At 34.7% G+C, this 23,930-nt stretch overlaps 5 protein-coding genes and 1 non-coding gene across 8 annotated transcripts; 2 read left to right on the top strand and 4 right to left on the bottom strand.

Moving 5' to 3' along the window:
- Positions 1–1,216: 1,216 nt before the first annotated feature.
- On the bottom strand, positions 1,217–4,585 carry LOC18045380 (ubiquitin-conjugating enzyme E2 7). 3 transcript variants are annotated; one of them, XR_002906017.1, is made up of 7 exons: positions 4,449–4,584; positions 4,217–4,319; positions 3,233–3,330; positions 3,038–3,138; positions 2,655–2,733; positions 2,502–2,581; positions 1,644–1,721 (listed from the first exon to the last, which is right to left on the bottom strand). XR_002906017.1 is itself a non-coding variant. In XM_006435957.2 (6 exons), exons 1-6 carry the CDS (start codon positions 4,492–4,494, stop codon positions 1,460–1,462), a joined length of 507 nt encoding a protein of 168 aa, XP_006436020.1. In that variant the 5' UTR covers positions 4,495–4,580; the 3' UTR covers positions 1,217–1,459. The 3 variants fall into 3 exon arrangements, 1 of the variants encoding a protein (XP_006436020.1); XM_006435957.2 differs by lacking the exons at positions 2,502–2,581; positions 2,655–2,733 and adding an exon at positions 1,217–1,540 and having other exon boundaries at positions 4,449–4,580; XR_002906016.1 differs by having other exon boundaries at positions 2,502–2,733; positions 4,449–4,585.
- A 2,340-nt stretch (positions 4,586–6,925) lies between these two features.
- Positions 6,926–6,997, bottom strand: TRNAP-AGG. The gene has a single exon. It is a non-coding gene; the product is annotated as a tRNA-Pro (tRNA).
- A 3,119-nt stretch (positions 6,998–10,116) lies between these two features.
- On the top strand, positions 10,117–12,768 carry LOC18045379 (heat shock cognate 70 kDa protein). Its single transcript, XM_006435954.2, has 2 exons — positions 10,117–10,558; positions 10,834–12,768. Exons 1-2 carry the CDS (start codon positions 10,345–10,347, stop codon positions 12,579–12,581), a joined length of 1,962 nt encoding a protein of 653 aa, XP_006436017.1. The 5' UTR covers positions 10,117–10,344; the 3' UTR covers positions 12,582–12,768.
- An 848-nt stretch (positions 12,769–13,616) lies between these two features.
- LOC18045378 lies at positions 13,617–16,010 on the bottom strand. Its single transcript, XM_006435953.2, has 2 exons — positions 15,906–16,010; positions 13,617–15,505 (listed from the first exon to the last, which is right to left on the bottom strand). The coding sequence occupies exon 2, from the start codon at positions 15,227–15,229 to the stop codon at positions 13,703–13,705; it is 1,527 nt and encodes a 508-aa protein (XP_006436016.1). The 5' UTR covers positions 15,230–15,505; positions 15,906–16,010; the 3' UTR covers positions 13,617–13,702.
- A 2,786-nt stretch (positions 16,011–18,796) lies between these two features.
- LOC18045377 (RING-H2 finger protein ATL52) lies at positions 18,797–19,315 on the top strand. The gene has a single exon (XM_006435952.1). It carries the CDS (start codon positions 18,797–18,799, stop codon positions 19,313–19,315), a length of 519 nt encoding a protein of 172 aa, XP_006436015.1.
- Positions 19,316–21,864: 2,549 nt separating this feature from the next.
- On the bottom strand, positions 21,865–23,471 carry LOC18045376 (TATA-box-binding protein 2). The gene is made up of 2 exons (XM_006435951.2): positions 22,632–23,471; positions 21,865–21,998 (listed from the first exon to the last, which is right to left on the bottom strand). Exons 1-2 carry the CDS (start codon positions 23,218–23,220, stop codon positions 21,865–21,867), a joined length of 723 nt encoding a protein of 240 aa, XP_006436014.2. The 5' UTR covers positions 23,221–23,471.
- Positions 23,472–23,930: the final 459 nt, after the last annotated feature.

Here is a 23,930-nt window from a genome sequence, read left to right as displayed (position 1 = left end):
CATTTGTATACCCTGTATTTACTCTGTTATCAAAAATACTACAACACTTTGAGAGTGTATCAATCGTCCACCCTTAGTTGACAAAATATATCAGTTGACCACCAAACCGTTAGTTGCCGTTTGAAAGTTAACGGAATTACAGTGAATTGACGATTATGCCCTTAAAAATTATCACTTGTATACTCTTAAATTCTCTTTTTATCACTTGTATACCCTTAAATTATCACTTGTATCATATGAAAAGACCAAATTACCATTCTGACGTCATCATACTTAAACGGCAACAAACGGTTTTGTGGTCAGCTGATACATTTTGTCAATTTAGGGTGGACGATTGATACACCCTTAAAATGTTGTAGTATTTTTAATAATTTAGTAAACTAAAGGTATACAAATGATAATTTTCCAAAAATAAATAAATGTTTTTAGATCTCGAAGCCATACAATTTTGCATTTCTTATGGGGAGTGAATTAATTATCACAAAAAGGTGAAAAGTAGTGAGGCTTCGGCTTTTGTTCAATTCATAGTCTCTTTTTCCTTCTTTCCGTAAACCATCTTTTCATTTCAAAGCTCCTCACTTTTCCTGGGTTCCCTTTACTTTCAAGCCTTCAATAATACCAATTTGCTGCTACTCACCTTTTTCACTTTCGTTTTGTTGTGAATTCTCAGTTGTATCTTCAAGTCATAGCTCCCTTTTTTTTTTTTTCTCTCCATAGGAGAACTTCTCGTCAACTGGAGAAATAAACCAATTTATGTGCCCTAATTCTTGACTTTTGGTAGCACACAAATGATCGTTCTGCTTAGATATCTTTGTCGTTGAATGTATTAATGGGTGTGTCCCTTTCGCTGGTCCTCTAACAAAAAGTTTATATTTTCGGCACACCAATTATTGATTTTGAATTTTTTGGCGCAAAATGTCAAATGATTCAATAATGGAGGCTTTTCTTCTTACAAATTTGTAAAATGATATGTAAGCATTTAACCAATAAGATATAAAACAATTCACTACTATTTACAAAGTCTCAACTTTTTTTTTTTTTTTGAAAAGACAAAGTCTCAACTTTAGTGTCGAATCGAAGGTTCCAAATCGTAAACATAACCTATATTCTCGATACCATGAAATAGCAAATATAACAAAATTAGAGATTTAGAGCTATCCAATCAATCTTGAAAGAGGAGATTAGACAGCTCCATGCTTGAATCAGCAGGCTAAGGTTGGGGCAAGACAGAAGAAAGAATTGCAAAGAAATCATCAACAATCAAACTAGCACAAGTTTTAAGAATTGCAAAAAGAAAAGTCGAGGTTATAAAGGATTGAGAAACAAGAAAAAAAAAAAAAAACTTAATTTTAGTTCTACAAGCTGCAATTTATTGTCCGATGACCACCAATCCCTTTTTCCAATGAAGAAAGGCGTGATGCTCCTAGACAGAGATGCATTGCAGCACGCAATTGGAAAATCAACTCAACATTTCTAGTGATTTTCTAACACAGCGACTAACTTTCTTCTTAAATTCATCCTTTCTTTCTCTCCATTCTTTCTGCAGTTACAGAATTCACATAATGCAACAGGAACCATCAATGGGGTCAGACTGAATAAAGAAAAATCAATATTAAACTAAAAAAAGGATATTGGTGACCTACCGCAGCATCAATGTTTGCAGGAGATTCGTCATTTGGGCTGGAAAGCATTGAGATAATACTTAAAACTATGCTCTCAACCTGCAAGTAAGATTCATCAGTATGCAGCATAGATCCAAATCTAATCACAAAGGTAGATGATCAACAGCAAGTGAAGGGCAAAAATTATAAAGCAGAAAGAATTATAAGGCTTGTAATAATCAAGGCGCGAAGTTCTTGTGCATCTCTAACGGAGAGGGAAGAAACCACAGGCCATATATTCATTATAATAAACAGTAAACAAAATCAGGCAGAACGGTATTGAACCTGGAGGTGGTTCTATTCTTAGAAGTCCCAATCTATAGTTGCTAACAAACATGGCAAATTAGCTGAAATAGCCTTAAAATTCTATAAATGTATATCCATGGCAGCTCTCTTTCTTTCTCAGAATCCTTCTTGCAGCAACAACAAGAATGAAACAGGTGCATTTCTTCAGCCACTTTTTCCTCAGATCAATGGTTTTTAGTAGTTCCTCAATAAGTCAAATTTTCTGCCAGGATTCCTTCTCATCCTTTCTCTTTGTGTTTTTAATGTCTCAATGTTTAACCAAAATCTTTAGTAAATGAGGGTGATTGACTCCCATGGTGTTGGGTTACTTTCATTACAGAGGTGCTAAAAGCCACCGCTGGCATACAAAGGATTTTAAGCTAAACATAATTAATATAGTGGCCTGGTCATAGCGTTCTTACATACTTAATTGACTGCTTTTGTTTCCCCAGCATTAAAGGAACCATCTAATTTGTACTATACAAAGTTATAGTCAAACCCAACCAACTCAAATCTCTTCTAAACTAGAGTTGTCATTGGGTTTAGGAACAACACCTCAATCTGGGCCAGAGTTGTGCCCGTCAGATCTGCAGTGATCTCAAGTTTCTGTTACAGTTGGTCACCACCAAGATTCACTGCCAATCACAACTGCCATCAGATGGCAAGCCACAGAGTGGACTGATAAAAAGCATGAATGCAAGGTGTTACCATATTCATATCCAGCATTCATCAAGAACCATGCGTAATTCAGAACTCCAGGAGACAAACTCCTCCACACACTTGCAGCCTTCAAATGGTTAGATATCATATATATCAAACAGCAAAGAAAATAATAATAGTTCATACAAGTCAAGAGAGACAATTTCATGCCCTGATCAAACAGTACTTGAAAATCACCTGGATAGTTACAGGGATAATTTAATGTTCACATGAACTCAAACTAAGAATAAAGACAATCACAAACCATTTGAATGTCTACAAATAGATTCAAGCAAACATCAATATACGCTACATATCTGCAATGACAAGCATAAGAAATAAATGACGAACAAAGCAAAGGGGTCAAAAAGCTTGCTATTCAATAACTATACCGTATGTACGGGAGTCCACCGTTCGGTTGCAAGCTCATAGCCATTTGGATCATCACCCGGGGGATGAAGAATTGAAATGCAAACCTTTCCGTCAGGGTAAACTGTAATTTGGATGGCAGCCAATCAGGAGTTTGCACAACTTAAAACAAAATCAAACATAATTCAAACTTTTGATTGTAGAAGATAGATACTCACCATTAGGATGCCACATCTCTGATGTAAACCTCACAGTTGGAGGACTCACAGGGTAATTATCAGGAAAAGTCATTATGGCATTGAAGAATCCCCCCTCACTGCAACAAAATAATAGTCAATTAACATTAGAGGCTCACATTTCAGTGCCTATAAAAGATTCAGATTTAAATCCATTAGCGTGTGATGAAAAAGATGGCATCCAATATCATGTCCTTAACAAAAGAGAAAACAATAACACATCACTTAATGAATAATGGTACTTCCTATGCTATGTGCTAGGTAATATTTTTCTCATCTAGAAGTCCAATATATACAGAAACTGGGGCCTTGATAATAGTGTCCCTTGTGGAATTTCCTAGTTCTTTAATCATTTTAAGGGAACCAGAAGATCCAGTTGCTCCTGGTTAAAATTTAACAAGCAAGCTGGATTAAAAACAAGGACCAGCCTGGACCCCTAACTGTGCAAAAATATCTTCCTCCAGAAAAGAGTAAGATCAAAACCATGATTCAGAAAAGACAGCACCGATGTACGTTTCAGGCCAAAGAAAATGCAGCCATGAATCACAAAATAATTGGGAACGATTGCCTATCAAAACCTATACCCTGGAATATCAAGCTACCAAGCAAAATTTACGAGTATATTGATATCAATAGCATTCAATAAATCAAAACAAAAAGCACTACACCAAGAAGGAAAGAACATGATAAATTTATCAAAAAAATAAATCAAAACCGCATCATCAAACTCGGAAATCATGTCATCTCCTTCACATAGACACACGCCTTAACCAAATGATGAAGACAATGGTTAAATAATCAAGATTAAATTGTTCCACAAATTACATCAGTCTTTGTTTCTTTAAAAACAAAACAAAACCTAGCAAAACTCCGAAAATCCAAAACATAACATCATCAAAAACCAAAAACCAAACATAAAATCCAATTTTAACAACAAAACAAATCAATAATAAGAAATTCACTCACTATAAAGTATCAGGGGGTCCAATAATGGACACACTCCATTCAAAGACATTGCTCTCATCCACCAACCCAGCAGAGAATCCATCAACTGGGTTCTTACAAAGATCTGCGCAAAACCAAAAAAAAAAAAAAAAACACCAAATTCAATAACCTAATCATCGATTTTTTGCATAAAAATCAACACTTTATAATTTCTACCAACAAAAGATTTAATTTTATCATATGGGTTATAAACCTTTGAGCTGCTTCTGAAGGAGGAGACTAGCCTGAGACTTCGCCATAGAAAAATATTAGAGAGAACAGAGAAGTCTAGAAGCCGCGAGGGAATTTATAAAAGAAGAGACGAGCTGAGGCTGAGCAATTTTGGTTTTTGGTTCATTATATAGATGACGGTTAATTTAGAATTTAAAGAGGAAATTGATTTTCGAGTTTTATTAATTGCCAACTTATAATTAGTATTTTTTTTAAAAAAATAACTTAATGAAAAAAATAGTTTTGTGTTTGACACGTCGGATCGTTTTATAAAAGATTGTTTTTCATTTTTTAAAGGTTTGTAAAAGATTGTTTGATATGTAGATTCTACTCTCTTTTTTTTTTTTTTTTAATTCAATACAATTTTACTAATATTATAATTTAAAACTACGCTTTAAACTTTAATAAATTTATAAGAGATTCTACAGTATATGCATTTGTACAAATACGAACGATTCTAACCTAAAATATGAAAATTCTGCCTTCATCTGTGCACTAAATATTTTCTTTGCTAACAATATAAAAATAATCAACATTTACATACTAATAATAAAATAAAAAATTAAAGATAATTGAATATTTTTAAGATAAAAAAACCTTTATTATTGTTGTTGTTGTTGTTATTATTATTTAGTCCAAGGGCATACTAATCCTATTTCTATTTAGTGTATTTATATCTTCTTCTGTAAATAGTTAAAAAGACTTTTTTCCATATTTTCTTGAAGGCCATTTGTTGTGTTCCTCCATTGGTGAAGATGAGTCATAAAGACTCAAAATTCTAACCTTGTAAAGTCATAATAATTCACTACTAAGTCTTGGCCTAATTGTGGAGTTGTTCCTCAACAAAAGTTGAGGACCAAGTTATAGTCCTACCAAACTTAAACATTTTTCTTTTTATGAAATAGATATCTTGTAAAATATTAGCGTAAGTATATTTTCGAATTAGTCTTGGTGGACTTTAGGTGTACTGCATTAGATTCTCAATAGATTTTAAATTATAATATTTGTGGATTGTAACAAAAATCAAACCTTGAGAATATTAACAAGCTTTAGATAGATGTTATCTTTATTTAATGTAAAATTTTAGCTGTTATTCTAAGTAGACCAAGAGATCTTTTGATAGACTCTCGGTTGTAATATCAACATATATGCTTCTAGAGATATGGAAATATTTTATAATGTTTTATTGAAGAAAATATATATATTTTTTAAAGATTCAATAAATATTAGGAAAATTTTAATGTTCCTCGGACATTTATTATTTGAAGGCAATGGCATAACTTATATTTTTTGTTAAATTGAGATACTTATTTACCTTTTTATTTGATTCTTTAGTTATGTACCACACAATGAGCAAAGCAATGTGCCCATGCCTAAGCATGATGAGCTTTGAAATAGTTTTTTTATTATTTGCCTTTGAATAGTTTTTTTTTTTAAAATTAAAAAAAAAATTGATAGGAAGTTTTAATTCTCAACGGAGATTTTGGCATGGAATGTGATAACTTTCTTTCGATAGAGTGAGTCTATAACGAAGGCCAAAGGCTACGAAATCATCAACTTTTATTTATTCCTTTCAATCTTTTATGATATAAAGTCACGCTTGGTTTTGCTCATTTTCACATGGGAGCCAACAAGATCATTGCAATTACTTCCCATAGTAGACTGGCATTTCCTTTTATGCCCTCTTTTTTTTATTTTATTTTTTTGAAAACATAACTGAGAATCAGACATAAAGTAACCAACTATCTTTTCTCCCTCATTTCTTGCAAAATCAACGACGACTCAGCATTCTAATTCTGTAAATATTTATACATACGAGATAGATTTTGCAATTATTTGGTGCTTATTTCTAAATTATGATAAGTAAACTTTCAAATTGTACCATAATTATAATATTTTAGACTCCTGATGGACCCCTAATTTTAGTAATAGCATATTCTCATCATAATATTTCAGAAAAAAAAAAAGTACTAGTGGTAATGTATATAGAAATGAAGTTGAATAACGCCCAATTAATTATTTGCTTGTTTTAAGCTACTAAATTTGCTTCTGTAGAGACCATTTAAGATGTCATTTTCTTTTATTTCCAATGGTTGAATTGACTTAGGTGTAAGTTGCCAACTTGCCGCCAACTACGTTGAGATTTAGGCAGGGGGGGGGTTAAATCAAGATGAAAATTTGGTTTGAAAGGCCAAAAAAAGAAAATGCTTCAAAGTGAGCAAATCCTTTATGTCATCATGTTTGACCAATGCGAGAAAAGTAGTCAGTCAACCAATTGAGTTGAGCCAATCCCACTTGAGTTGTTCGGCTAATATTCAACATCAAAAGCCCTCCAAGCAAAACTTGCCATCATGAAAGCCACATTCTGTGAACTGCAAAATGGTGGTCCAATGTCAATGGCCAAGAAGAGCAAAGCACTTACTTAGGCCAATGGTAGAAGCGTAATATATAAGCCAAGGGGGGGCATTCCGAGAATTGAACTCGGGACCTCTCGCACCCTAAGCGAGAATCATACCACTAGACCAAATGCCCTTTTTGATTTCAGGCACTCAAAACTACAATCCAAAACCAAATATTGGAAGAGTAGCCACCAGGCTAAATAAAGGCTGATGCAAGATGAAGTAGTGCTAATTGGGTAACTGCTCAACCACAAGCATAACAGGAATGCAAAGCAGAGAGGGTAACTTTTTAAAACCACGGCCTCAAATGGGAATGCAATCAATTTTGCTCGATAAAACAACCAACAACCAGCAGACACAAAATCTGCTGCTACAGTTGGAAAATATGTATATGATTCCAAACTGTCATGTTTGAAGGTCAAGGAGGCATGCACCATTATTGCTATACAGCAAGAGTCTTCTCCCTCAAAAGTGGTGTCCCTCTTTTAAGCACACCTTTTTTTTTTCCTCCTTTGACTAATTAGTGAATCAAAAAATACATCCAAAATCTTGCTATTATCCGTCGCTGCAAAGTAGTTACCAGTTACCACCAGAGTAAACCAGCAGTGCATATTGCCAATGGCAATAACGTGAACAAAAATTTACATAAGAACTACAATTTGTAGCATTTTTTTTTTTCGCCTTTTTGGTCAGCATTTTATCATTGATTGATTTTAGAAAATCCAAATGTCCAATGCATGGTTGACAAATGGCACGATCTCGATCTGACAGCGTTGTCCTTTAATTTGAGCAACTTTAGCTTAGGTTGGGAAGTGTGTATACATATAGGTGGACAATGTAATTGATGATGGCCATTTGGTCAAATGATATGATAGCGCCCCCCCCCACAAAAAAAAAAAAAAAAAAAAAAAAAAAGAGAAAGTCAAACATATCAAGACAATAACTCAAAGTTGCTAGTCGTTTTTAACTCCAATCTGTAAAGCATAGGATTCCCAGACAGCTTTAGCATGTAATTACAAACTCATCAGACTAGGCAATGATTAATTGAATAATTCTCACAACTATATTATAGGCTAATGTTTTTCCTGCTTAATCATGAATGCAAAAGGTTTATGTCACGATGAAGAATAAAGCATACGTTAGTCTCTTCTTGGCATTCCTTATGGTTTCTTATTGCAGTTTCGCCGCGGCCATCATAATTCAAGCTGCAGAATCAGGCGAGTACTTGTACTTCCAGCCTTTGCAACTGATGAGTTTGTTAAAAAATAATAATTATTATTAGCATTACTTCTAGTTGTGATCGTTGTTCATGCAGTTGATTTTAAGCTTGAAACTGGAAAATCAAGAATGAGCTCAGCCAGCCGGTACATATTAGCTACTTGGGTAAACAAGGTAATTTAATTTAATATGCTACCGCCTGATATCTTCTATGCGCGCGATTCTCTACTAACACAAATTTTAATTGTTGTTTATGCGAAAAGATTAAATCAAGGAGGTTGGCTAAAGTTACGGTTCATAAGGTGCCTTCCGGGCCAAACCCTATTGGAAATTGGCATCACTCACTGAAGCCTTGAGGAGGAGGATGAGAGGAACCTTCGCTCTGCATGTGATTATCAACTTTTTAGTTACTTATATATTTTGCTTTATGCAAATATTTGTCAAGAACTGGAATATCTTAACTAAAGCTGTTAGGTTATAAATCTGCGGGTTTATCTACATCTTGTACTTTCAGCGAGAAGGGCTAAGCTTAGCCTAGCTGCATGGAGTATGTAAGTAATGTCTTAATGACTTGTTTCCTTTTAAGAGATTGGAATTAGAGTGAAGCTATTGGCAACCCTCTAAAATTCTCACCAAGCATCACTTTTGCATTAATAAATCTATCTTTATTCATAAGTAGATAAATGGATAGATGGATAGAGCTACATTAAACTCAGCAATTATCTTTGTACACCCTACTTATCATAATATTTTCTAAAGTTTTCTTTTATTTGAAACGCTCAATATATAGATTACTAGGTAATATTAACAAATATATTATAGATTTGATGATTTTTTTTTTTTTGGTGGATTTATATCCTCAATTTTCTGATTCAGCCTCTTTCTTTATCACGTTTTTCTTCCACTCACTAACAGTCCAATTCGTTGGTTGAGTATTCAATAAAGTTTTTTTTTTTTTACAAAGATTTTCAAAATACTTGTGCAAAGCTGGTAAATCTTTATTCCTGTCTCCAACTTTGGGGAAATTAAATAACAATGACAAAAGAATTTTTAAGTTAAAATCTATAAAAACATGATACTAACAAAATAATAATAATTGTAAGCACACATGCTGCTATACTTTGTTGTTTTAAATTATTTAGAATTTACCAAAAGTTAAACTAATTAAAATTCAAATGAGAAATAGAGGTTTAAATGTTTGGTTGTACGATGTTTTAGTTTTTTAAAAGAATGTGATCGGATTTAATTAGACTTATATATGTCCTTAACTGTAATTTGATTTAGCCATTAACTTCAAAGTACAAAACATGAGGTTTTATAAGGACAATGACGGGGTGCGAATAGCTCTACTCTTAGAAATTATTTATTGAAGATCTAGTTGGCAAGAGAATAATCGGCGAAGTTTAATAAACGAAACACACAGGATAAATAATATTTATCTTTTTTATCTTTTTTTTTTTATCTAACCTTCTATTTGATGATCTATTTCTCAAATCTCAATTTCTATTACAAAGGGTAATTTTGTACACTGATTCAGTAACATGGAACTTAATGGTAAAGTCTCTTCTACAAAAGTACAATAGGTGATAATTAATTCAACAGATCAAAATGTCTAACGGTGTAACTTTGAGCTTCATCAAGCTTAATTTAATATATTATTTTAAAATATGAATTTTAACAAAAATCTTTCCTTATTATATGCGAGCGTAGATTTTTTAACTAATGTTCGATAAACACTTGACGTGTGAGCTAATTTATTTTTTTCAATCTAAAATCTTAGCAAATTTTAAATTAGATATGTAGAATTTTAAGGTAGAAGAACTGTAATTTAATATAAAGAAATTAGCTTTAATTTTCAAAAAATGTGAAGGACACGTGCGTTCTATAATATTTTAGTGCGAAAATAATTAATTTTTAATATTATTCCCTAACGCGACGCATGTCAAACTAACAAACCCAAATAAGAAATGACAGACGTGTGGGCATCACGACCTAACTAATTCCGAGAAACTGGGAGTCGTCTTGCATCCGAAGACTGATCACACGATCCGATCCAACGGCGGAGATTTAACTCATAGAAGTTTCTGGAAACCAGAACCAAACAGTATATAAAACCCTGCTATTTCCCCATAACTCATTCACTCAATACGCGGAATACCGTAACCAGCTCTCAACGAAAACTCACAAACCGAGGAGCCTCTCTTTGATCGAATCCCAGCCGTTTGTTTTTTTCACTTTCACAAGAAGCAAGAGCTAAATACAATGGCCGGAAAAGGAGAGGGACCGGCGATAGGCATTGATCTTGGGACCACGTACTCGTGCGTTGGCGTGTGGCAACACGATCGCGTTGAGATCATTGCCAACGACCAAGGCAACCGCACGACGCCGTCTTATGTCGCGTTCACTGATACGGAGCGTTTGATTGGCGACGCTGCCAAAAATCAGGTCGCCATGAACCCTCTCAACACCGTCTTCGGTAATGCTCTTCTCTTTCTCTGTGTGTGTGTGTGTGTGTGTCAATTAGTTTATACTAATTTTCATTGAGGTTTATATAAAAACTTGTTTTTCATCGTGTTAGATATCGTAAGAAACAACAAACTTAAAAAAGTAAATAATAATGAAAAACCTACAAATGTCAGGGGCCAGAAATTAATTTACCTAGATTCAGGATAAATATCACTCAATACCCTTATCTTTTCTGAAATTATTTACGCGCGTCATGGTTACTGAATTATTTATGTGGGTTTATAGATGCTAAGCGTTTGATTGGGAGAAGATTCAGTGATTCGTCAGTTCAAGGCGACATCAAGCACTGGCCATTTAAGGTGATTCCCGGTGCTGGCGACAAGCCCACCATTGTTGTCGTCTACAAGGGAGAGGAGAAGCAGTTTTCTGCGGAGGAGATTTCTTCGATGGTGCTGACCAAGATGCGTGAGATTGCTGAGGCGTACCTTGGTTCAAATGTGAAGAATGCAGTGGTCACGGTTCCAGCTTACTTCAATGACTCTCAGCGTCAGGCCACCAAGGATGCCGGTGTCATTGCTGGGCTTAATGTGATGCGTATCATCAACGAGCCCACTGCTGCTGCCATTGCTTATGGCCTTGACAAGAAGGCTACTAGTGTGGGTGAGAAGAATGTGTTGATCTTTGATCTGGGTGGCGGGACTTTTGATGTGTCGTTGCTCACTATTGAGGAGGGAATCTTTGAAGTGAAGGCTACTGCTGGAGACACTCATCTTGGTGGTGAGGATTTTGATAACAGAATGGTGAATCATTTTGTTCAGGAGTTTAAGAGGAAGAACAAGAAGGATATTAGCGGCAACCCTAGAGCTCTTAGGAGATTGAGGACTGCTTGTGAGCGAGCGAAGAGGACTCTCTCCTCTACTGCCCAGACTACAATTGAGATTGATTCTTTGTATGAGGGTATTGACTTCTACTCAACCATAACTCGTGCCAGATTTGAGGAATTGAACATGGATCTCTTCAGGAAGTGTATGGAGCCCGTTGAGAAATGTTTGAGGGATGCTAAGATGGACAAGAGCACTGTCCACGATGTTGTGCTTGTTGGTGGTTCCACTAGGATTCCCAAGGTGCAACAGCTTTTGCAAGACTTCTTCAATGGCAAGGAGCTCTGCAAGAACATTAATCCAGATGAGGCTGTTGCTTATGGTGCCGCTGTTCAGGCTGCCATCCTGAGCGGTGAGGGTAACGAGAAGGTGCAGGATCTTTTGCTGTTGGATGTTACCCCTCTGTCTCTTGGATTGGAAACAGCTGGTGGCGTCATGACTGTTTTGATCCCAAGAAACACAACCATACCCACCAAGAAGGAACAAGTTTTCTCCACATACTCAGATAACCAACCCGGGGTCTTGATCCAGGTTTATGAGGGTGAGAGAGCAAGAACAAGGGACAATAACTTGCTGGGAAAATTCGAGCTTTCAGGCATTCCTCCAGCACCAAGGGGCGTTCCTCAAATTACTGTCTGCTTTGACATTGATGCCAATGGAATTTTGAATGTCTCGGCCGAAGACAAAACAACTGGCCAGAAGAATAAGATTACAATCACCAATGACAAAGGAAGGCTGTCCAAGGAAGAGATTGAGAAGATGGTTCAGGAGGCAGAGAAGTACAAGTCTGAAGATGAGGAACACAAGAAGAAGGTTGAGGCGAAGAACGCTTTGGAGAACTACGCCTACAACATGAGGAACACCATCAAGGATGATCAAATTGGTTCTAAACTTTCAGCGGCTGACAAGAAGAGAATTGAGGATACTATTGAGGAGGCTATGCAGTGGTTGGACAGCAACCAGCTTGCCGAAGCAGATGAGTTCGAGGATAAGATGAAGGAGCTTGAGAGCATTTGCAATCCTATCATAGCTAAGATGTATCAAGGCGGTGTCGCTCCTGGTGCAGGTCCTGCTCCCGGTCCCGGCATGGACGAAAGTGCTCCTCCATCTGGTGGCAGCAGTGCTGGCCCTAAAATTGAAGAAGTTGATTAAGTTGTTTTTTTTTAATAATTTTTTTCAAGCTTAAATTTACTGGTAGGGCTATAACTTTCAGAGTTTTTTATCAGTTTTAATGAATTTGTTTCATCAGAATAGTAGAGTTCTTTCGAGACTCCCAAAGGCCAAATTAGTTTCTATTAAGTGATGCTGCCCGTCATTTATGTCATCTTAATATTTTCAATGTCAATGTCACAACTCTTTAGAATATTTTAGTTTTATTTGCAGTAACATAGTGTAAGTGTTCACAAAAAAGTTGCTTCTTTGATTAAGATTATGTCACACGACAAGAGGTGTGTGTGAGGATTATAATCGATTTCTGGAATGATTTCCGAGATATTGATGTTGGTAGAATTATTGCACTTCCTGAACTAATCATATGAATTTATTCTTTTAGTCTTTTTGCTCATCCTGAATGAACTTTGTTATATTTTTAGTCATGCTAGTATTTTTACTTTTTTTTTTTTTTAATGAAAACCATGTGAGTTACTTAAACAAGAGTATTGTTTCGACTTTTGATTACGGAAACTTTTTGGAGGTGTTAAAAGCAAATTTTTCTTGCAGAACTGGCCTGAATATTTCAAATTTCAGCCATCTTAGAGAGGCACCACTTTCGGAGCTCAGGTTGATTTTAGTAGGAATTTATAAATACTGTTTTGTTTCTGTTTCCACTACATATATGATATACTCGTAGAAGTTTGTTGAGTTTAAATAATAGATCAACGAACGGCAATTCCAACCCATGCAAGTTGAATGAACAAGGTTCTTAGGCCGTGACTGAAAAAGTTTGCAGGATCCATCAGTTGAGCCCATCAAGGATTGTTTTGACAATTAGCAGTTGTTGTAAATTTTTACAGAGTTCAAAACAAATTTAGATAATCCAACGGTGATGAATTGGAAGCTAGATCCCACAACTCAACGATTATGATAAATGCAAGATGAAGTCTATGAAGAAATATGGCCATTAAAACCGACAATAACTAGTATAACACACAACCGGAATTAAGAAAATCCAATTTTTATGGACCCAAAAAGAAAAAAAATTCAATTTCATTTCACAGATTTCCTTGATGGAACAATAAGGTTAGTAAACAATGAAGCAACAACCATCCTTACATCTAACACACAATTGCCTCTTCCAAGTCAACAAATGGCCGCTCACTCCAAGGAGAGGGGCGCAGACATACACGGACCTCATGTTCTTCTGGTCCTACACGATGTTTGGGAACAATAATTTCAAGCATAGCTCCTGTTTCATCGCGGTATGCCTCTAATTTAGCATCTTCTGGAATGCGGTTTGGAAGGGGAATCTCCCTTATAAATTCCCCTGGAGGGCAGTGCTCTGGTGTTGGATCAGTTAGCTTAAATGTCCTATCTTGTCTCTTAATCAATGGCATGCGGGCTGTGCTCACACAAGATACCTTCACAATCCCATGTGTAGGAGTATTCCTCCAAGTAACTTTCACCCTTTGAAGATCAGCAAAAGGCAAACTGATGATGATCAAGAACCCTTCATCGTCTTCATAAATTGTTTTTGCTGCCGTGACAGGCCCAAAGACGTTCTTCATTACTCCGCTAAACTCATAAATCCATGGTGGCTCAACTATCTGGAGTTTCATGTCCAATACCCTTTCAGAATGTGAATTATGAGGCAAACAAGAATCACCATCAATCGCCCGTAGGAAATTATCCTTCTTCCGTTTGTGACACACAGGTGAAATGTCCATTTTGTTCCCATTGCTATGTTCTAATGGTTGTGTAGACAGATTCAAGCTGGTGCCATTAAGCAATCTTTTCGGGTGGGGATTTACGCCATTCTTCAGTAGAGGATGAGGGCGTTCAAGCTCGAATTCCGTGTTTGGACTATTCCTCCATGAACAAAACTCACTAGCTTCAGTAGGGATGGAGAAGTTTAAATCCCTGCCCGTAAGCTCCACCCACCTCTTCCTCTCTTCCTCATCAAGATTCATGAGGTTGGGTGACGGAACAACTTCAATCCCATGAACACACTGGGGGTTAGACAGACCCCTGTAATGTTTTCTTTGCATCCTGTGAGATCGGACAAAACCCTTATCCACGCTGAATGGAAAAGGGCGCTCCCCTTGCCTAGAGTGGCCATTCATGAAGCTCCTCAGCTGCATCTTGCCCAGTGCATTTTCAGGCTTTTCCTTGAAAACCCACATATACATGTTCTCCATATCATGCTGGACCAAGAAAGAATCTAGCTGCAAGTCTGATTTCTCATATCCAGACACACCTTCAGCATCCCAAACAATCTTACTCTTCGATTTCTCATTCAAAACAGGTTTGAAGTAGAAACTGAAGAAGAACCAAGCACCCCATACACTATCAAGACGCTTAGCAAATTTTTTTGCAACTTTTGGAATATTAACAACTGTCTCAGCCTCATGAACCTGAGGCCCAAGACCAACATCTAAGATGTCACAAGGATCATTCCATGCTAGAAGAGGTAGGCTGGACTCAGATGACAAAGGTAGATTGATGTCTGGTGGCCGAGAAAGCATGGCTGACCGATTCATCTCTTTCTCCAATTCATCATGTGACAGAAAACCCGAATCCATTGACAAAAGAGTGGACGGGTGATAATTATCGATTGACAAGGCTGTTAGTAAAGCTTCCCCCATTATATTTTTCTTATTTTTCTCTTCTCTTGCTTCTGGGGTGTAAGTAATTTCGTCAGACAACAGTCAACAAAAGCAAATCACACACTTCTTCATCTGCCATATTGCCATATATCATATAAACTTATCTATCAATCCACAAAACCACAAAGAGAGCTCATATTTATCTCCATGATCAGAACACTCACAAATCCCCACCACAAAAACTCAGAAAGATTCATCAAGCAATTCAGAGAACACCAAACAATTAGGATTTAACATTGTAAGGTCAACACCAACCTGAAACAAAAACGAAAATCAAATCCATCAAAATCAAAGAACCCAACCTACTGCTTTGTTGCAGAGAAAACGCAAAAGTAATGAAATTTAAATAACCCAAATAATTTGGATTAAACTCAATTTACAAAAAGTATCGATCTTTTTTAGGGTTACAACATCTACTAATTAAAGATTAAAGATTTATTATTTCTTATCTTTTCTCTACGCTTTCTCATCAACCAAACATACCATAGACAAGATGGGGAAAAAAAAAACCAATATTCTATGATCCATAGAATCTCATAAGACTGATAGAATATAGCAAATAAAGTACAGATTCCAGGCAATCTAGTTCTAATGAAAACACAAAAGGGCCAATGAATGATAACGCAAAAAATAAAGAGAGATTGAAAAAATTCACCTAAAAAGAGAGGCTTTAGAATTGAGAAGAAATCAGAGAGCCGACAATGGATCCCCAATTTGAGAGAGAGAGAGAGATAGGGAGACTAACGGAGCCTGTTTAAGTTTTAAAGAGACGGGGCTGTGTGGGAATCACCTGCACCAGTAAACGATGCCGTGGGTGGGGTGTGTGATGAAACGGACGCCGTTACTTAACGGTGACAGCAACAGAGATAAAAGACAACAACAGTCAAAAGTGGCGTCTGGTGTAAATGTGTTTGTTGTAGACTCGTGTAGTTGTGCTAGTGGCAATGTAACAGTAACGGTACATGATGTACCGTCAAAAGCCTCTATGTTTTTTTAACTGTATAAACTACCAAGCCACCCTTTCACTTCCATCTTCTCAATGATGCCAAGTCATTTACGGCTCTTATTTTTTATGGTCAAATCGTTATGAATAACTTGAAATAAACTTAATAATCTTGATATGATTTATCTTATTAGTAATAAGTTTCTATTTAATTTTATAATTTTTTATTAAAATATTTATTTATTTTTTAATAGAACCCTAAACCCTATTAGAAAAAACTCAAATTTTGAGTTTTTAGAAGTGGAGCTTGAAAATTTTTTTTTTTCACAACGTTAAAATATTTATAATATCTTTTACTTATTTGATAATATTATTTTATTTTTTCATAATATAACTTTAAAAACCTTACCTACTAAACTAATTTTGTAATTTTCAATTAAAGTTCTTATTCACAATCAAATAAATATTTCTTTTTTTTTTTGGGTACAAATTCTACTTGTAAAAGTTTTACTAACATAAGCTCGACTTAAATAAGTTCAACTTGAAAAACTATACTAAACAAAGCCTTAATAACTTTAGTTTGGAAAAAATAATTTTTTTATAATTAACCTTAATTTAAATAGATTTCCCAATCTATATTACATCATGGGTGATTGGGCAGAGGTGGAATTTTTATGGCAATTTTTAGTTATTATATTTTGTTCAAAGTAGTTAATTTATGCATGTATAATAGAGGATCTATTGGATAAAATAACAAAATTAAAGATCATAAAATTTTATATTTATATTAGTAATATATTTTGTTAATATTAAAATTACTGTACGGACCCTTTTTTTATATACAAAACACATGCAATACGAAGTTGATGAGCTTATGCGTACTTGAATCGATATAATATATCTCTTACCAATTTCCCTTCTCACAACTCCTAAGTGATTGCATCATAACTTGAATCATATTATACACAAATTTAATATCCACTTAGTGGTTAAGAAGAGAACAAACATTGAAGTTATGCAATCTTAGAAAGAACACACAACAAATTAATCAAACTGTGTTCTTCTTTTTTTAAAAATAAAACTGTGTTCTTCTTTTTTTTTTTTATCTAACACTTACTTTCCCTCGTTTTCTTCCCAACCACACACACAGAGACTGATATGGTGGAAAATATTTGCAATTAATCACGTGTAAAAAAAAAAAAAAAACCAGAACGTATGATTCAATAATGCCCTGGCCGGATAGAGCCTGCTCTGCACGTTCAGGTCTTTTTGTTTGTTTCTTTGTATATGAGCTTTTTCAGTCCATGAAAGTCATAAGCGATTGGCAATTGGTGAATAATTGAACAATAATGCAAGGAGACATTATCAAAGTTCCCACTTTTCTACTTATAATTGGTGAAGCCAAAGTTGAGAAGTGATGATTTTTTTTTAATTTTTAAATTGATTGAAAAGTGATCATTAACAGGGGGACTTAGCCCCCCCCCCCCCCCCCCCCCCCAAAAAAAAGAAAAAAAATTGAGATTGTAGTACAGTTACCACTTATCACAAAAATGTTATTTTATCAAATACTATAGCGATCGTGCTTTTGAAGGTACAGTTTTTCTTTTTATTATAAATGCTTCGTTGAAATCGATTCAGTGCAATATTTTTGTTCGTCGCATTGATGCTACAGCTGTATTACTCAGTCCATTATATAAGAAGCATAGCCTGCTTTCATCATTTGTTTAAAGAGTTAATTAATAATTACCAATTAATTATGATAGTAGACTTCGAGTATTGGTTATATATATTAGAATTGTTCTAATATGTAATTATAAAGTACGAGAACATCCGGGAAAAAAATACATAAATTATGCGACTTAAGTGTTTTAAATTTTAAGTCTTTAAAACTCCACAGTTTTGAAGATTTTTCGAACATTTCTCATATTTTAAGATTCCGAGTTAGAAAACTATATATTGGGCCCCAGATACCATCTTAATGCATCCATGTTGACCAAATTTCACAAAATTCTCCATGATAGATCTAACCATACATAAGTAATAGTGAGTACAACTTATCACTTTGACCTAAATTAAATTTTTTTCAATTTTTATTATTTCCTACATTGTTAATATTGTATAACACCCTATATTAACAAGACAAAACACTTCTTAACAGTCTCAAAAGGAGGAGAATAGAAAATAATAAAATTCATGGTATGCAGTTAATAGTTTTCTCCCCCCAAAAAAAAAGAAAACTATTTCAATCAATAACAACGTCACAAATTCAGTTTAATATTCTTAAAAAATACCTCTTTTAGATGTTTTTTAAGTGCTTTTTTTTTCCTTTTTGTTTATTCTCAATTATATATTTTGATTTATCTCAATCAAATACTAAAAAAAATTAAAAAATATATATTTTTATAAATTTTTTGTTAGTTCGTGTTTTTGAAAAAATTAACTCCCAAACGTAACCATCATATAGCTAAGCTTTCAAAATAATATATTATAAGATAAAAATTACACAATGCTCATCTTGCAATCCCCGTCACAGCCATATAATTTTCACCAGCCTTTCCGATGTGACTTAACAAATAACAATTGCTGCTGATTAAATCTCTACAATGGGAGACAACAGCAATAATAGCTACATTGATGACAACAAAATTGCAGTACTTCTTATAGGGGTCGGATCAGCAGCATTTGTGATCGCAATCTACCATTGCACCTCCGTCGGTTGGTGCAGCCGCGGCCTCCGGTCAGGCCCAAGGCGGCGGCCGGCCGGGCCTCTCGTGCACGAGATTGATGCGACGCCGAGCAGCATCGAGAACTCGATGGCCCAGCTCATCCCGGCCCATAAATACCACAAGGGTACGGGCCCGGTGGGCGATGAGGATGGCATGTGTGCGGTTTGCTTGAGTGAATTCGAGGAAGGTGAGGAGCTACGCACATTGCCCGAGTGCTTGCATTCTTATCATGCACCTTGCATTGATATGTGGCTTTACTCTCATTCTAATTGCCCCATGTGTCGCTCCGATGCCACGCCGTCGCTGCAGATTCTTCGACCAAGGGACTCCGCCGGTCCCGAGGCCATGGCGGCCGGTATGGTACAAAATGTTGATGTGCAATCCAGGACGATGTGATGATGCACGGTGGCGATAGAAGTTTCTTCAATTGTATGTCAATAGTGTCTTGTATGTTCCTCCTTCGATGTTTTCATGTACTGGAGTTACTCAATACTCATAGTGGAAAATGGCATTGATATCATGAATTCACAGACCAATTAAATTGATACAGTGTAGAGCATTTAGAAAGTTGAGACTTGGAAATTATTTCTCTTTTATGAGAATGATAGATTTAGGTAATCCTAATTTTTTAATCTGAAATTTGAATAGTTTTGAATTTGGCTAAAACGTAAATGGGTCCGAATACAAATATCTGTATGATATATTTATTTTTTATTTTTTGAGTAAAAGCTTGTTTAGTCTCTATATTATGAGGTTAGTACCCATTTAGTCTCTATATTTTTAAAAACACCTCAAAACGTCTCTGCTGCTAAATATTGACACTCATGCCATTATTTTTTATTATTTTTAACTTGCTTTTACAATATTACACTCCTACAATAATGTTTCTTTTTTGGATATTAATAAAAAATTAGATTATCAAATTAAACTCAAAAATAAAATAAAAACAAAAAAGGTATATATTTATTTTTGTGAAAGCTCACGTATGTCTAAAAAATTAATATTGTAAAAAATTAAATTATCAATTTTTTTAGAAAAAAATAATATTTTAACTCAAGAGCGTGTTCCACAAAAATTAATATATATTTTTTATTTTATTTTATTTTTTGGTGTTAAACTGGTAATTTATTTTTTTTCTTTTTAATAATGTCTAAAAAAATTATAATAAGACAATATTATAAAAATAAGTTAAAAGGAACAAAAGATAATGGCAAGAGTGTCAATAATTTAATGGTAGGGATGGTTTGAGGTATTTTTATAAATATAAGGGCTAAACGAACACTAACTTCAAAATATAGGGACTAAACGAGCTTTTATCCTTATTTTTTTAATATCTAAATGTAAGTGGTAGCATCTTCTTGATTCTTATAAATAAAAAATCTTAAACAAGATTATTTAATATTTATATCCTTGTAAATCATGAACAAAAGGATTATGTTTTATAGTTTGTGAAAAAAAGTATATTTAATGGAGATATTTTTAGAATAATATTTTCTTTCCATTCAAACCCTTCCCATGCAGATAAAAAAATTACTTTTTCTATTAAGATATAAATTTCTAAAAATTAAACATAAGTTAAAAAATATATATAATTATATTTTAAAAAAATATAAAATTCATAAAATTTCATATTTCATACCATTAACAAACAAGCTCACATGGGATGGTTCCAATAAAAATTACCCAATAAAATCACGCCAATATGCTAAATAGTTTTCTCTCACTATTGATGATAATTAACCAATTAAAAAAACCAAAATAATTGCTCTACCCAACCCATTACCGAAAAAATAAATAAATCAATCAATTCAAAAATAGTTGTATATCTGCTAATTTTTTATCAGTATGCTAGTCCCAACTAAGACTACCTTCTACTTAATTCAAATAAAAATTTGAGTTATAAACATATAGTACAAGATCACAACGATGGACAAAATCAAAGTAGAAGATCCGAATTTTATAAGAACTAACTGTACGCACATAACCTGTAAGTCTGATACATCAAAACTACTTATAAAGGTTGACGGGAAAATAAGGGTTAGTAAAATAGCTTTACTCAGTTTTTTAATAATCTTCTGACATATATGTGCGTATTTTTATTTACATATTGGTCAAGATTTATTTTTTTCATATAAATTAACTATCAATAACAAAATGTACATTTACTTTTACTGAAATAAAACTATACATTTACTTTTACTCAGATAAAAGCTTGGATCTTAAAAATATATGTTCAAGATGCAAGTGGTCAATGAAATCAGCAACTAACAACTTATTCTATCATCAATAATTAATTTAGAGTCTATAAAAATCTAAAATCTTTTTTTTTCAGCAAAAATAAATAAATGAGTCGAGAAAGGGCAAATCTTTTTTTTTTTTTCCTTTACTTCCTCTAGGATACTCGGATGGCCGAGTCACTGTGCAATTTTAAACTACTTCAGAAACCTCTACGTACAGTAATTGAACCTAATCTTTTCGGTGACAAATAAAATCATCGGTGATATAAAAAGATTTGGCAATTTGAGATCGATGATCCCAATCGAGTTCTTGTCTTGTAATAAAACATATGATCATGCAAATTGCAGCCATGAATGTTCATAACTTGACAGGCTTCCAAAGTTAAAATATACCCAATCAGGATTTTTTTTTTTTTTTTCAGATTCCAATTAAAATATTTTTATTATATTCTTACAGTTGATTCATTTAGATAAAAACATTTTGTGTTTACGAACGATACACAATTAAATAAAGTTAAGATTTCATACATGACAGTCTTAATCGCTGCAAAGATAAAAAGAATAAATAAATATTTATACACACATATCCCGGGTTCTAAAATTCAATTCATTTTTTTAGATTCAATAACTTTTTTTTTTTTTTTTAATTTTTCAATCATGACACTTCCCAGTTTCTTCGCACTTTCAATGGACACCGTTGTCATTGCCTCAATGGCTGTATTGCTTGTAATTTACCATTTCATCCTCATCCGGTGGTGCAATAACACAAGGCAAATCAATGTTACCGATCAAGCAATAATGCCGGAAAATTCCGGTGCCATAATTCAAGAATTTCCGAGCATCTTTAGAGATTCAATCAATGAGCTTATTCCCCAGGGCAAATTCTCAAAAGAGCATTAATATAATTGGCTTGGGATCAAAATCTTATGATCAATATGTTTACGTGAGTTTCTGAATGCTTACACTTGTTTCATCTCGGTTGTATTGATAAGTGGCTCTGCTCTCATTCGAGTTGCCCGCTTTACCGGGCCGATACGCCGGTTTGTGAAATTGCAGTCGGCTTGTAGCAGAGGCAACCATGGAAAGCAAAACGAGCCATTGAGCAATTCGTGTTATTAATTATTCTTTAATTAAAGTAAAGAAGGAAAGTGACACTGATAATTGAATTAATTATTTGTGCATTGCCATGCATCTATTTTTTTGTACTCTTTTTCTTTAATCTTCTGATCAATCAACAATTGGAATTCCATAAAGGCAGGGATGTTCAACATTCAAATTAAACGATCGAATATTTGGTCTGGAAAGAAATTACTAACGTCAATTATTCAATTAATTGCTCTCTGTAATTAGCAAACAAAAACGTATTCAGTCCATTCACTTCCAAAAAGTGATTACAAGTGGGCGATATTCCCCCATTGATCATATGTCACGTACACACTTCATAAACGACGTTTATTTTTTTATTTCTTTTTTACCGTTCACTGGAAATCTGGAATCCTTCTGGAATCTGAATAGCTTCAGCACAGGATATATGTTATCAAAAGCTGCATAAATCTGCTCTCTAGCCTTGGCTCCAGTGATCACAACTTTCCCAGACAAAAATATAAGCATGGTGACATTCGGTTTATTCATCCGGTAAATCAAACCGGGAAACAACTCCGGTTCATACGTCGAAAACATGGCGTGGAACCCGTTTAAACGTTCAAGTTTGATGGGGAACTCCACGTCGCATGACCCAACAATGTTCTGAATCTTGAAGTCCTTGAACTGCACCGGAAACCCTATCTTCTGCACGATTCTTGCGTACTTTCTCGCAGCAAGCTTCGCTTGGCTCTCGCTCTTGGCGCCGGTGCAGACGATCTTGCCGGAGGAGAAGATCAGCGCCGTGGTCTTCGGTTCCTTGATTCTCATTGTGACGGCGGAGAAGCGAGAAGGGTTGTACTCCGCGTTGCGTGCGTGCAAAGCAATCTTCTTTAGGTCTAACTTGCACTCCAAGTTAATTGTTGCCACGATGTTTTGAATAACGGGAGCCATCACAGTTGAATTACTGTTCGTTGAATCCATCGATTCTGGGATTTGAGCTTCTGGGTTTAAGTCTTGACTCTAACTATAAAGAATAAACCCTCGTGTTTCTTGAATTCTAGGGTTGGTTTAGTTTTCAAGAACCTTAATTAGGCAATTAGGGTTTCTGAAATATAAAGAGTTCAATTTGAATCTTGGGTTTTCGGTAAAGACAAACATGAAGGTAAAATCAAAAGGGGTTTGTTTCTGAAGATTGGAGATTGAAACTTTTTGGCTGAATAGATGGAAAGAGAGAGGCGCGCGGGTGGCGTTGAATCGAATGAATTAAGTAAATGCTATGGACTGATAATGGAGGGGGGTATATATAGAGGTCGGTCGCATACAGAGTAGAGTCCTATAGTACTAAGGGTTTGCTTTTACCTGCTGTGTTCAGGAAACCTATAAACAAATTTAATTTTTTAATAAGGTTTTAGAAGTTTCGAGTCTATCAAGTATCATTAATTAATTAATTAACTAAAATTGACCATCTTAAAAATCTTTAAAATGTATTTATTTGTGTATTTAGAAATAACTCGATGACATAATCCAAAAAGAAAGAAGAAATAAGCACGTTTGGGCGTCTGGCTGTTATATATAATAGGTGATGCTTATAGCAACCATTTAAAGTTTTAAACCAGAATTTTGCCAAAACGCAAAATATCACTACCAGTCCAGAAATATTGCTAAAAGTTAATGCATAGGAAAAATAACAC

The sequence above is a fragment of the Citrus clementina genome, unplaced genomic scaffold (genome assembly GCF_000493195.1).
Source record: "Citrus clementina cultivar Clemenules unplaced genomic scaffold, Citrus_clementina_v1.0 scaffold_4, whole genome shotgun sequence".
NCBI classification, from domain to species: Eukaryota; Viridiplantae; Streptophyta; class Magnoliopsida; order Sapindales; family Rutaceae; genus Citrus; species Citrus x clementina.
This window is presented reverse-complemented; position numbering and strand designations above follow the sequence as displayed.